This window comes from Electrophorus electricus, chromosome 1 (assembly GCF_013358815.1).
Source record: "Electrophorus electricus isolate fEleEle1 chromosome 1, fEleEle1.pri, whole genome shotgun sequence".
Classification (NCBI taxonomy): Eukaryota; Metazoa; Chordata; class Actinopteri; order Gymnotiformes; family Gymnotidae; genus Electrophorus; species Electrophorus electricus.
Genome location: NC_049535.1, coordinates 7,579,028 through 7,593,722, shown reverse-complemented (window position 1 = coordinate 7,593,722; position 14,695 = coordinate 7,579,028). Strand labels below are relative to the sequence as shown.

The following is a 14,695-nucleotide window of genomic DNA, read 5'->3' as shown; positions in this document are numbered from 1 at the left end:
TGTCAACAGGTCTTTCAGTAATAACTCATGATAAGCTTTATTTTTATAATACAGTTTCATGCATTAAAAAGCTCATAAGGCTTTAGTGCTTGGCCTTGTTCAAATAGACTTGCTGAGTTTTGATTTCCTTTTGCAGCATTCTGCGAGGAAGGCTGTCGCAGTGGAGGAACGTGCGTCTCACCCAACACCTGTGTCTGTCCATCAGGCTTCACGGGACGACTGTGTGAGACAGGTAAGCCGTGGAAATCAGCCTCAGGCTTGTTTGGTCTTCACGTTGTCCGTTCACATTTAAGCCTATCTAATACTTGCTGATACCACCTACCTACCATAATATACAGTATGTCCACCTGAGATTTGTCTCGGTACTCTATGGCTTTTGCAAGGCCACAGACTTGTGCCTCACGCCTTTAACACTGTGTATCCTCTGGTTCTCGTCGCCCATTACCTCATATCTGTTTCCCTCAGAGTGGACTGTTGCTTTTTCGTTAACTCCTATGTCTCTACATCTATGCTGTTTCTCCAGCTAACACATCTCCTTGTCACTCATGAGATCTGTCTCTTTTCTATCTGCTCCCACCTGCTTTCGTCTTTCCACTGGACTGTCCAAACCCATCTGTGCATTATCTTTGTCTCCAGCCAAACCCACCCGATGTCATCTTAATTTCCGCCTCTCAGTCTCATCTACCTAAACTGAGTGGAGCCATTACTCCTGCCGTCTGTCACACACCCCCGTGACGCCTACATTGCGCTTGCTTATGTAGTGTTCTGGAGTTTTCACGTCTCCTTTGCAATTTCTCCTCACTGACCGCCAGTTCTGCCATCTGCAGCAGAAACTCCTCTGCCTAATCATGGTGCAAGCGTAAGATTGCACAGCTTTTTTGATCGTTCCTGAGTTCAAATTGCCATCTTGCCGACAGACTGGTGTTATTAAATCCACTCCTGGGGTTTGCTGTGACTAATACCTTCCACTCTGTGCAGATGTGCAGTCCTGGAGGTTAGCATTTGTTCAGCTGACCACAGATCTATCCAAACAGTATACACTAAGAGGCTGGAGCTAAGCTCTGTGAGTCTTCATCTGTTGTCATGGTTTCCAAGCACACTAAAGGTCAGCAGTAATAGTGCCTATGATGAAAAGGTTAAAAAAGATACTCACACTTTGTTGGGGGACTTTAAGAAGGTTAAGTACAGACAATGCTGTACTTTGACAGTAGCTCTGTCAAAGGATTTTACCTGATCACAGAAAAGGATTTCTCTACATGGTTGAGCTGAAGAACCTGACCGGCTGTAGGCTAGAGCATAATATGAATGCTGCTGTAATAGCTTAATGTGGTATTTTTTATGGAGCACCTTGTGATATGTTACTCTGCTGTGTATGGTAGAAATTCTATGTTGTGTACAAATTCCTGCCATTTATAGAATATGCCTCATTTTCTATAAACATAGTTTTTCTGGTTACCCCAGCCCACCTACTATTAATCTTTACCATAATTCAACATAATGACACAGCTGACATGTCACGGCACCTTCATAGGGAGGATTGTACATGCTTGATTACTTCCTAGTATGGGGGTGAGGGAGCAGACATGGTCTGAGGCAAGAAAGAGCTGCTTCAATTTCTTAAAAAAAAAAAAAAGCTTCCTTGTACATTGCAAATGAAAAACGTCATCTCAATAATGAGTTTCCTCCCCGCATTCCGACAGTAGCCGGCGGTGTTTTTGCAGACACATGAAGGCTCTGCTGTTGTAGGCTCCATGCAGACCTCCATCTGTCTCTCCTCCTCTGGAGGGAAAGGAGCAAACCTCCCAGTGCTTTATGAAGTGCCCGAGGTCTAGCTGCAGCTCCATGGCTTGACCTGCTGCTCTGGTCAGGAACCTCGTTGTCTGTTGATGTGAAAAGAGGTTAAATGCAACCAAATACAAATTATGCCTGGAGGGAAAGTGTTCTATAAGTCAGACCCCCAGGCAGGTATGGTAGCGGGCAGGTCAGTGACAACAGTGGGTATCCTCACTTGGTATAGGCTTTAGTTAAGTGAGATAAAGCAAAGAGCTGTCATGATATTTCAGGGCTCAAAATGATTATGTGCTGAATAGTGAATGGGAAATATATTTCAGTATTTGGGGATTGTCCACGAGATTCTCAATATTGCCTTAGGAAGTAACAAGTCACTTTTTGAACTAGATTCAGAAACATATTGGTCCATATAGAAGGTCAGAGCTGAATCAGATTGGTCATTTGCTTAAGATGGGGATAATATCTTTGACACTGGACTGTGAAGGACAAGATGCTGTGATCTTCACAGGGACTGCCCCCCTGAAACATATTACTTTTTCACCTCTTTACTTAAAGTAATATCTCTTTAAATCTCCCAACTCATATATCATCATAGCCCCAGTGGAAAAATCCATAAAAATCCATTGGCTTAAGAAGTCAAACTGTAAGGAGGTTATTAGGATTCTATTGTTTTTATGATAGAGGTGTGGCTTATGGCCTTCAGCTCCAGTGATTGAAGTAAACTGTAATGATGACATACAAGCCCAGAGATTCTGTCCTAACTGTAAGAATGGGAAGGTCACCGGTGTATTCATGTGTTCAGGTAGGCAGTTTACCAACATGAGTTGTTTCTAAAAAGCCATTGTTAACAATTCATCCAACTGTCAGTGTACAGCACTAGTGTACAGCACCAAAAATCTAATGCATGTTTCCAAAGCTGTGGAGCCAGTGTGTAAGTGATGTTCCCTCTCCACCTGCTTGATGACCACAGACTGAGAGGACCGCATGTGAATTTGACAGAATATGGCACGTATGGAGACTTGTATTCCAGATGACCCTATTGATGGCCAGGTGTATTAGTACTGTTTGGACTCCATTAGATAAATAACACTCCTTTCAGACAGATATTGATGAAACTGGGTTTGAAGATGCTATCATACATCAGTAGGTTTGTTTTCATTGTGTTGCCACCTTTTTTAATCATTGAGCTTTTATTTAGAGATTAGTAGCTGCTCTCATGAGGATATTAAGATGAGTTACTGAAAAAAGATTTTGGCATTTTGTGTGCCTTAAACAATGGTGTGTGTATGAGAACTTTGACGGCATCTAACAACCGAGAATTTTGATTTTGAGGCAGTGTGGCTGTGTGTGCGAGTGTAAGTGCAGGCGCAAGAGAGGCACACACAGACTGAGACACAGAAAGCCAACTTCAAGAGTTCATGTGGAGAAAAGACTCCAAAGTGTCCTAAGGATGATTATACTCTATGTACATCACTGTGAAATTGAGATAATGTATAGAAAGCTGTGTGCATGTGTGTGGGCGTGCATGTGTGTCAGCGTACATGCGTGTTTCCTGAGATCTGACAAACTCATGAATTGTTATTTGTTGAGTGCAGCAGTGCCAAGGACTCTGTCATTCTAGTTTTATGGGGTAAGCCTTGTCCTATTGCTGCTGATGGATGGCATATACTGTCGGGTGTGTGTGTGTTTGGAGAGGACAGAGGTTAGGATGGGGGTGTGACAGTTCACACAAAGCCACGTATAAAGGATGTTTTCCAACTGTGTTGAAACAAATCTTTCTCTCCATAATCTGTATCAGGATGGTGCTGATGTAATTACATTCCTGTGAAAACGTCACATTATAAGCTTTGGTATACTGTAAATTCTTTCTTGGAAGAATACATATCACATGTAAGTGGTTCATACTGGAAAGAGTGTTGTTGTTTGCTGTTCCCTATTGTAAGACTATACAAGTGTTATAAAAACACTGTCTACCAGATTCTAGCTGTGCCCCCCACCCCACCCCACCCCCTGATGAATATCCAATACCCCTGATCACAGTTGCGGGCCAGGGACTCTACACATTTGAACACTCTCCAGTCTACAACTACAGAGTCAGGCCTCTGAGATGCTCAGTTCAAGTTAATTATATTCTTTGATGGATTTCCAGTAATATAAATTTATCATTTAAATATCAGTGTCAAACAAGCAAATTTATGTTGCCAGGAAGAAAGTGACGACCCAAGATCCTGCATTCCCAGGAAAAACATCGCACTGACGTGGGGTGTATGAGCTAAGGAGAAAATTACATATTTAAATATTTTTTCCCGAGTATGTGTCAAGTAAGGATGCACAGATGGTAAATGGAGCTCCAGAGCAAGCTTTTATTAATATTCGTGTGTGGGTGGTCTGATTAGGCAATAAATGTTAGACTGAGATATGTGTCATGTACTGGAGTTCAGAGTGGCAAGAAGAAAATATCAAAATATGCAGCGTTTCCTTTTATGTTTTCACTCTGCACAGGATTTTTCGTTTCCATTTTATTTAGAATATTGAAAGTAATTATATAGTGTTTTCTCAGTTATAGTTAAGCTATATTGGTAATAATGCAGTTGACTCCCGCCATTACCAAACGTTTAGCAATCAGCGCTATCACTTTACAGTTTAGCATTTACAGATATTATCAAGTTTACACTTATGTACTGCAGTCATTTTAAGCCTAATGTTAAGAAAGCACACTGCTCACTAATAACTGTAGAAAGGTAGGTATGGATTTAGAATGTCTCATTATCCTCATTTCTGCAGTTGACAAAGCTGAACTGTGCATCTGCATAAGGGAGCATTTATCTTTCTCCAGTTGAATTCTGAGTGGAAAGTTTTAAATCCTCCCTTAGTGAAGGTACACACGCCCTTCCACCAATAAGCATCTTTGTATTAGAATAGCACAAAGCTCTCACATCATAAAATCGTTTGCCCTTGCATAGAAAGTCCATGGCACTCACGTCAGAGCGCAAGGTTTGAGTGGCGAGCAGAGGCCTGCCCTCTGACCCTGGGCTTTTTCAGTCTAGAAGCCCTTTAACTGCACCAGTGGCATCGGAGTTGAGATATACTCTGCTTGACTTAGTGGGGAATTAAACAAGGGCCATTCAGGGCCAGGCTCATTTGTAGTAGTGACGCCTTGTCAAAGCCAACGGAGCGCCAGGGTCACTCAGCTCCAAGCAGCACTATAAACAAAGGACGGCCTGAGAGCAGCATGTCCTACAACTTCTATAATAGAGAGGTGCCATTACACCACAGGAAGGGGTAGTGATGGGTGGGGGTGAGTGTGGATGTGGAAGGGTGGGTATGTGCATGCTGTTTGGTGAGTGTATAAGTGAATGAGTGATGTATAATCAGAGAGCAGTGATGTTAGTCTTATGCTGTACTCCAATTGATTATGAAACCCACCGACCTACAGAGGTCACCTCGTTCATTTACAGTGTGCCCATATGACAAGGAAAGGTGCTAGGCAAAATAATGCAGATACGAAGCACTACATTAAAAACATATTTGATATGCATGTTTCTGTTCTCCACTGTAATCCTAATACTAGTAGGCTACTGAAGTAAAACAGATTTTTAAACCAACACTGAAATGTTCAATTCAATAGAACATTTGGGTGAATGCTGTGGTGTTCTTAAAGAGTTGTCCATGTTCCTGTCTAGAAATTACAGGAATGATGCCCCAAAAAGAAAAATACTTCTTTCTTTGTGCTTACATTAGTTGGTTTCATACCGGTAACTCAGTATGTTGCCATTTTGAACATAGTCTGTGTTACTGAAGTTCATTCTAAGGTGGAGCCACTTCACATCCTCTCCCTGCATGTTTATTCACACAGTGGCTTCATTACTTTTTTGCATTCAGTTAAGAATATGCATAGCTGACTTTGCACCTCTGACTGCAGCTGTATTGTACCTGTTTTGAGAACAGAACAAAAAGGGTGAGAATATTTTGTGTTTACATGTGTGTCTGCTTGTGTGTGTGTGTGTGTGTGTGTGTGTGTGTGTGTGTGTGTGTGTGTATGTGTGTGGTTCTCCTGTCTTTCCCAGACATCGATGAGTGTGCCGAGGGTCTCATCCAGTGTCACAACCACTCTCGCTGTGTCAACCTCCCAGGCTGGTACCACTGCCAGTGTCGGAGCGGTTTCCACGACAACGGGTCTTACCTGCTCGACGGGAGCTCCTGTGTGGGTGAGTACTAATTACCATCCCTCCATGTCTGTTTCTCTTTTTGTCCTCTCTCTCCCTCCATCCCTTTCTCTTTTTTCTCTCCTCCTCGCTTTCTTTCTCTCCCCCTCTGTTGTCTCTCTCTTTCTCAGCAGATGCGTTCCAAACTTCAGCTCTCCCCCCAGGTCCCCCCTCTCTTGCGCGCGTGCCCAAACTCACCGCACCCCGGCTTCCCCGGGATCTCGCGAGCGTATGATCAAACAGGCACTTGTGGCCCAAGCGCCCCCCGTGCTCCAGCGGGGCTCGCCCAGGGCCGTAGTGCCTATAGCAGCCAGAGCATGCGCTGTAAAGTGCACATCACAAGGTGTTCAAACTGAAATTAGGTGCTTAGCATGAGGTTGAGTTCAGATTTTAACATCTTTAATTAGGTGATGTGCCATCCATCTGTTACCAGACAGACTTTGACATAAATACTCCACTCTGATGATCCACTACAATATTAATAAGAGAAAGGTTTAGAGAGTGAGTGTGTTCATGTGAGTATTATTAAAAGGCCCTTCATAATGGATGATTCCTGCAGAGAGGGCAGAGGGAAAATGACACCCATGTTGGCTTTCTGCATTCCCTGCACTTTGCAGGAATTTGCCCTGGGGTTTTTTGTTTGTTTGGGTTTTTTTGTTTGTTTCCTTTTATTTCTCTTATTATCCATGAGCTTCCCAGCTCCACGCTAGCAGTCACTTGTGTGGATGGTTCACTGCGTTGTGTGCATTTGAGCATGGCTCCTTAGGAAATAGGATGGCATTTTGTGTTCTCGCCAAACTGGCTTGAATTATGGCTTAAAATGTCTCACTTGCACATGCAGACATTCTCAGAATGTGCCATTTAAGCTGGGCATTGCCTAAATGATCCTGCTTTCTGCAGCTATTGGATAGGTTTGTAAAATACCTCAGGGACTAAACAGCTGATGCGAGCAAGCAGTGCAGTGTTAAGGTTTAAAGCTTGCCACCATTTCTCACGTGCAGAGCAAGGTCTTTGTTTATTTTTTTAACAGGATGTTAAAAAAAAGTAATTCACTTCATTTAGGACTCATTCCCCCACCACGCTGCTAGTGTGTGTGTGTGTGTGTGTGTGTGTGTGTGTGTGTGTGTGTGTGTGTGTGTGTGTGTGTGTGTGTGTGTGTGTGTGTCAAGGAGTCCAATGCTAAAGGAGTCATGTCATTTGTGGTGGGGAAGAAATGCTTCACATGTTTCCTAGAAGAAGCGAGTGATGAAAATGCACAGACACACCTCCCCGTCTCTGTGCACGAAACCCAGCGTCACACCGAAGAGCTGACGTTTCAGCTGAGAATAGGGAAAGTGGCATTTAGGTGTTCAAAGGCAGAAAGACAGGGGGCAGAAACAAAGAGAGCAGAGAGAAGCAGAATGAGGGAATGAGTGAAGAACTTGTGAGGCTGGCAGAGAGAAAGGTAGAGTGGTAGAGCGAAAGCGAGAATAGATGAAAGTGAGTTATACCACAGTAGTATGTGCACGCACTCGTGGCTTTGAGTGTTGAGTAATGGTTCTAGTGTAGGCGGGGCCAGAGGGGACTGCATAGAGGTCAGGGTCCATGAGTCCTGTGGGAAGGACTGCTTATGGAGGCTTGTTGGACCTCTAGCCTGAGGCAAGCTGTGTGTGGCCTCACTTTAATGTCAGTGTCTTCAAAGAGCACTCAATGGTGAGAACCTGGCAGAACCTGGACCAACTCATGAGTTGTTCCTTGTTCAAGCATGGGGTATATGCATGTGTGCATATATCATGGTGGCGTTTCTATTCCAGTGCCTGTTTGGGTGTGTTAATGAACTGGGAGTGCATAAAAATAAGATGGCATGAGCACTGTGGTTTTTGATATGTGACCTTTCCATGTGGCCTGCTTAACTGACCCTTGCAATGAAACGCCGGTTGAAACTTCCAGCACATAACAGCCTGAATGTTGGATAATTACTAACATCTGTCTTCCCAATAAAGTGAGAGATTGCTGTTGCTGTAAATATGTGTGCATAGCATGATGGTACTAGTGTGTGTCACTATATATTTATTAGGCAGTGCGCATGGGTCTGAGTAGAAGTGTTTGTGGGAGAGAGAGGTGTGAGATGACTGTAGCAATGAGAACATAGCTAGCATATACCCAGCCGCTGCTGTGAACACCCATTAATCAGATGTGAGTTAACATATCCTTTCCTCCCTGATGGCACTTTCATTTAGTTTATGCAAATAGCCTGTCACACTTTTACATAAATTGTCGGAAGCGTTCTGTCGTTTTCTCCCAATCGCTCTCAGTCAGGGGGAAGGTTTATACAGAGGCCAATTAGAATTAGGACTCTAGCTTTAGCTGCAAGTCCAGCTGAAAGGGAGAACTCTCCTCCTCCCCCTTTCTCTCTGCTTCTCTCTCTCTTGCTCTCTCTCTCTCTACCCCCTCCCTCTTCTCCTTGCCTGTAAGCTCTTGTGTCCGTTGAGAACAGCAATTAAAAGTTAAGGTGGAATAATACCTTTTCCATGTTTTCTTCATCCTCTGTCATAACAGTCGACATTAATATTTCTGTTAACCTGATGTATTTATTTTCTTACACACTTGCTTGTGTGAACATATACATATACAAAACTCACACACTCTCAGAACAGAATAGACAAGGACAGGGTTTCCATTGATCTTGGGTGAAAGTGAGTTGTCGTGTGCGTGCACATGCATGCACACGAATTACTAAGCATGGTTCATGTAGCATTAAAACACTCTGTCAGAAAGCTTTTTTGATGATTACTGTATAGAATGCACTTCGTATGTGAAACATTGACATTAATGACTATTTTCCTTCTACTAGCCTCAGTAGACTGTGGAGTAAATGGCTGAGTGAGACTGCACAGGACTCTTCACTGCACCATAGTGCTTTCAGTGTCCTGGTCCTATACAGTCTTTGGCTGCAAAGGCGAGAGGCACTTTAGACCACATGGAACCTGGAGATAGACTTGAACTATATGAATAAGCCAGTTCCAAGAGGGAGAAGCTTCCAGGAAGTCACAGGGGAAATTAAACAATTCATTTTATGAAAAGTACATGAAATGAAACCGTATGTAGTTTGAATTACATTGTAGTCTGTGTGGAGTTGTTCCTTGACAACAGTATTTGTGTGTTTTATGTTTGCATTGGGGTGTGTGTTTATGTCTGTGTGTCTGTGTGTGTACGCTTCATTGTGTTGTAGATGTTGATGAATGTGCAAAACAGACCCACACATGCTGGAATGACTCTGCGTGTGTGAACCTTCCTGGGTCCTTTGACTGTGTTTGCATTACGGGCCCAGAATGCAGTGGGGACTGTGTTCAGGGGGGTGGCCTAAAGCACAATGGAGAAGAATGGGGCCTCAGCCAAGACCCCTGCTCTGGATGCACCTGCAAGGTATACACACACACACACACACACACAGCTTTGGGTTCCTTCTTTTCTTCCCTGTCCCACATACGGTTTATTGCTTGATGGATTGACTGACTTACGCATTACTTTTTATTATAATTTTTAGGGGGGTTTCTCTGTTTGTGTGTGTGTACGTGTGTGTATGCATGTGGATGTGTGTGTTTATTATAGGATGGCAGAGTTTTCTGTAGGCGGAGGGTGTGCACATGTGACAACCCTGCCGTGGACTTGTCCTGCTGTCCGGAGTGTGACGCGCGTGAGAGCAGTCAGTGTCTGCATCAGAGTGGCCACACACTTTACCAAAGTGGAGATGCCTGGATCTATAACTGCCAGCAGTGCCGATGCCTGGTAATATCCTGCTTACACCACCCTCTCTGTCTCCCAAACGTAAGCCTACAGCCTGTCAGGGTAGACTGGGAACAGCCAGGCCATGACCAGCTCAAAAGGGTGAGCGTTCATTTCAGTTGGCCTGATGATTTCATCTTGGGCCAGGCGAGTCTTGGGCCAGGACTTGCGCAGACAATTCGATATGCTCTGATGAATAATGGAGGTGGTTCTGCCTCAAACTGTAAAGCAAACTAACTACAAAAACAAGAAGTGTCATTGCTTGGTTTCAGTGTCAGGAAGGACAAACCAGACTCATTCCAGAAGAATGAGCTAGAAACATGCAGTTGTGTCTTTTGGGCTGGTTCAGTGCAGAGGCATAGACATATATTGCAGTTTGCATCTGTCTTTCTCAGGAAGCCACTAATTTACATCAAAGTGAAGCGAGTTAAGGGTCATGCCCCCCAGAAGGTGAAGCTTGTTCTTCTCTGATAGCCATTAAAAATCTAATTTACTACCCTGATTAACTTCATATTTTTCGAGACATCACATAAATACATTTGGAGGTACACTGTATTTTAATTTAAATCATACTTGCCTATTTCCATAATGTGTGTCTGCTTTCCTCTTGCCTTCAGCTTTTACGCCTTCCACTCAGATTATACTTTTACACAAAACATTCACCAGTTTTAACTTTTGCATGACAAACCAGCTGTTGGCAGCTGCAGTGAGTGGAGGTTTTCTCCATCCAAATTAATCCTTCCCATCCTGACCAAAGCTACACTCAGAGGGGATACTGGATTTATCACCAGGATTAAATCTGTGCTCAGTAAACTCAGCAAAATTGTTTAGTAAAATGCTACTGCTAATCCATACAATATTTTTTTTTCCTTTTTCAACATACCACATATGGATTCATTCTCATGTGTGCACGCACGAACGCATGTACACACATAAATATGGATCAGTGTTGTAAGTGTGGATTGGCTCAGTTTGGTGGAATGAGAAACGGCTTCTGATCCAGCACCTGATTAGCCTCTCTGCTGAGGGACATAGAGCGGAACCAAACGAATCTCTGAATAAACTCCACATCTCCGCACTGACAGTACACACGGCCCAGGTCTCTGCTGGGGCTTCTGCATGTGAGCTGTCCTGGGCTTCACTGTGCTGAGTTTTTATTAAAGACCTTTGTGGAATTGTTTAATATTCACAGCATGTAAAGTGGCTAAAGGGTAGGAGGTGCCTGGAGGTTAGACGTCAGAACACTGAACTGACACCTTCAGTTCTCTGCCTGTCATCATCTTCAAACGCCGTGTGGGAGTGACACCAAATCGTCCAATTTTAAGGGCACCTTCGTGATGCTGCAGCCTGCGGGATAAACTTGTACCCAGAGAGTGGAGACCCGCGGAGTTTTGGGATGAAGAAGATCGGGTGGTGTGCCCTTTGGGTTCCTGTCTCTTCTTCTAGCCTTAAAACCCGACGCTGTGCTTCAGTTGTGATATGGCCTGTTACCCAGTGCTCCGCTCCACTGGCAGCCTTGGCCAGGGCATCATGGTGGGCTGGCAGACATGCAATTAATTCCGTAACACATCTTCCATAATGCCCAGCTCAGGTCCCAGTGGGGCTACAACAGCCCCTCTAATTGCCACTACACACAGGCGAGTGGCTGATTCTTATCAGAGGGGAAATGCCTCAAAGCATGGCATGTTGACTTACTGGGTCAAAGACTGTGTCTGTTTATCTCTCCATCATGAAGTGATTTGGCCCTCAGCGTTCATCACATAGAGGAGGCAAACTTCGCTTGATGCTATCTGACCAGCCATCTTTGCCACATCCATCTCTCCCTCGCTTTATCTCCTCTCTCACTCTAGGCACTTCCTGTCTGGCTGATTTCTTCATCCCCACTTTTCCTCGCTCTTCCTCTTGCCTGCTTTCCTGCGTCAGCAGTCGGCGTCACTTCAAACACAAGACTAACCGAAACGTCTTTATAAAATGAGAACATTTTTAAAACATTTATGATGAAATTCCGGAATTGGTGGACTTTCCGGGAGGGGGAGTCATGGGTTTCCTCCTCCTTCATCAGTAAAGGAAAGGTTTGCTGGAGTTAGCCTAGATGCTGCCCAGGGAGCAGATACAGAAGCAGGCAGCAGACCTTGCACTACTCAGAAGTTGGCGTTCAAATGCCTTCATCCTCTTAAATTTGTGGCTGCTGCTCTGTGGGAGAAAATAAAAAATTAAACACCCTCACAACTTAAAATTCTTTAAGAAGTTAACAATGAGTTATACATGTAAACATCCATTATTTTCCACATAATAATTGGAAATTATGTAATTATACACAGGATGTCAAATGACCCACCCAACTCCAAGCTCCAATCACTTAATGAACCTCCCTAAACATAAATCCACATTGCCCTCCCTGGTGACTATACCCTGCCCCATTGATACCATTAATGCATGCTCAGTGCCACTAGTTCCTTATGGACTTTACACTCTACACCAACAGCACACTTTGAATTAAACATCCTATATTTACCCACGGCACTATCCCTCTTTAAACCATAAATTCCATACTGGCCTCCCCATCAACTGAGGCCATACCCAACCCCACCGACAGCATGCATACTCATTGCCTCTGATTCCATCTGGATTTACCAGATTGTCTAGACCTGACATTCTACTCTCCTGCCAAGTCCTCTACATACCTGAGTATGTTAGTTACCAAACATGCATATTTCAGCTTTCTTTCTTTCAAAAGCTAGAATTAAGCTCTGTTATGAGTTATCATAGGTGATGCCATTACAAGACTGGGCATTTCTAAATGTATATTGTCAGTTCCTTTTATTTAACAATATTAGACTTTTCACATGGCAATCAGAAAATGTCAGACAATTTACCCACTTTCATTCTATGTTGTTTTAGTTTTGTTGTCCTCTGGAATAGACCTCATCAGTTTAGCACAATGGATTTCATTCCCCAGTAGTGGACATGCTATGCATTGCACATTTGTGTGTGTTCCCTGCTCCTAATTCAATTCATCAGGGCATTATCAAGGCCTTCATGAGCTGACTCAGGTTTAGAGCAGTGTGTGAGAGAACTGACCAAGGTGGCCTTGATTAAGCTGATCAGAGATAATACATTTCACTCTCACACTGTCTTTCCCTGCCTCCCTCCCTCGCCGTCTGTCTGGGACACTCGATCTGTCTCTCTGTCTCTCCCTCTCTATCTCTGCAGGAGGGCGAGGTTGAATGCTGGCGCCTGGCCTGCCCTGTCTTGCCATGCGAGTACACTGCTGTTTTGGATGGCGAGTGTTGCCCTCGCTGTGTCACTGACCCCTGCCTGGCTGATAATGTGCCCTACGACATCCGGCAGACGTGCCACGACCCGACGGGCATTACCCGCCTAAGTGGAGCTGTCTGGAACGTGCCCACTTCGCCCTGCACTATCTGCAAATGCAAGGTATGGCTCAACCCACACATACTATACCAACACGTGTAGGCTGGGCATAGACCTGGGAATGGACAAAACAACACAAACAAGCCTGTTTGAAAACTGTCGCACTGCTTTGGAATCGGTGGATCTAAATAAGCTTTTGCAAGCTTGAGTTCTCCCACATTTTGCTTTTGCACGTCCCCCATACTCTCTTCAACGACCAGCCTGCCAAACTATTGGATCAAATCTATTGACGTCTGTCAGCAGTTGTGCATGCAGCACACATCTATAAAGATCTACTATCTATAAAGACAATGCTCTACAATCAATACAAGAGAATAAAGGAGAGAACAATTGATTTAGACAGAATATATTTGTACAACACGGCAAATAAGGCTGATGGATGGATGGCGATATTCAGTGGCTGTTGTTGTGCTTTGTGAATGGTGCGTAACCCTACTTATCCTCTCTTCCTCTCCTGCTGTGTGGCTAGAACGGGAGCATCTGCTGCTCTGTGGAGCTGGACTGTCTCCAGAACATCTAGCCAGCACGTTCGGCTCTTCACCCCACTCCGCTCCGTCTGAACTGGATGGATCATCTGAAGCCAGGAGATTTTTGTTTTGTTTTGTTTTCCCCATCCCCCACCCCCTCCTAGACCCTGTGGCTGCCAGTGAGATTTACCCCCTTCACCCTGACCCATGCTTTTTTACTTCTTTTCTCCATTTTGAGCTGGACCTGGACTGTTGCCAGAGGCTTTACAGGAGTCAAGACAGTGGGCTTTGAACTGAAACATGCAGACTGAAGAGAATCTTATTATTCCAGGATACCCATGGGCAACCACGCCTTTCTCCATCTGTGTGTGCGTGTGCATGCATTTGTGTGTGTGTGTGTGTGTGTGTGTGTGTGTGTGTGTGTGTGTCGGGGGGGAGGGGGGGTGCATATGTATGTATGTCCTAATCTGTCTGTGCTGAGATCAGGAACAAGCCCTTTCAACTAACCAAGCAAAACACATGGGCTCTGAGCTGTCATTGAGATTTGTATAGTAGCCATGCGAAACAGACGTTTCATCTTTCTCTAGCAGTCCCATGCTTCTCATGTTTTCTCGTGCAGACGTAAGGTTGCCATACCTCCCCTGTTGAGTTCCCCTGAGTTAGTTGAGGTTTTAACCAGGTGGCTTTCTCTGCCAAGATAAAGAAAGACACAGGCAACATTCAACGTAGGAAAAATGGGCTGATTGTTTCTCCTGCTGCTCACCGAGGTGTTGTGCTAATTGTTAATGCAGAGCCTGTTTGAGTGAAGAGAGACAAGGTCCCTTGGTTTTCAAAGAATGCTAGCATTAGCATATCCCTCACTGATAAGGGTGTGACGGGCTTGTGCGGCTGGGGAAGGTGTAATTAAAGGCACCTCACGCAGGCCTAGGAGGCTTTAATATGCCAGCAGTTCACAAGGGGTCGAGACTGTTTGCTATTGGCAAGCTGATTAAGAGCAAGACACGACGTCCCCCTGCTGTAAGACGGGGCCAC

General features: G+C 44.4%; 1 protein-coding gene across 1 annotated transcript in view; it reads left to right on the top strand.

Annotated features, from left to right (window-relative positions):
* LOC113578130 (protein kinase C-binding protein NELL1) overlaps nucleotides 1–14,064 on the top strand; it is a 159,197-nt gene extending 145,133 nt beyond the window's left edge. The window contains exons 15-20 of the mRNA XM_035527909.1: nucleotides 137–232; nucleotides 5,859–5,999; nucleotides 9,208–9,401; nucleotides 9,588–9,764; nucleotides 12,975–13,199; nucleotides 13,666–14,064. Of these exons, the coding sequence (XP_035383802.1) occupies nucleotides 137–232; nucleotides 5,859–5,999; nucleotides 9,208–9,401; nucleotides 9,588–9,764; nucleotides 12,975–13,199; nucleotides 13,666–13,716 (884 nt within the window). The 3' untranslated portion in view covers nucleotides 13,717–14,064. The remainder of the gene's footprint in view (nucleotides 1–136; nucleotides 233–5,858; nucleotides 6,000–9,207; nucleotides 9,402–9,587; nucleotides 9,765–12,974; nucleotides 13,200–13,665) is intronic.
* Nucleotides 14,065–14,695: the final 631 nt, after the last annotated feature.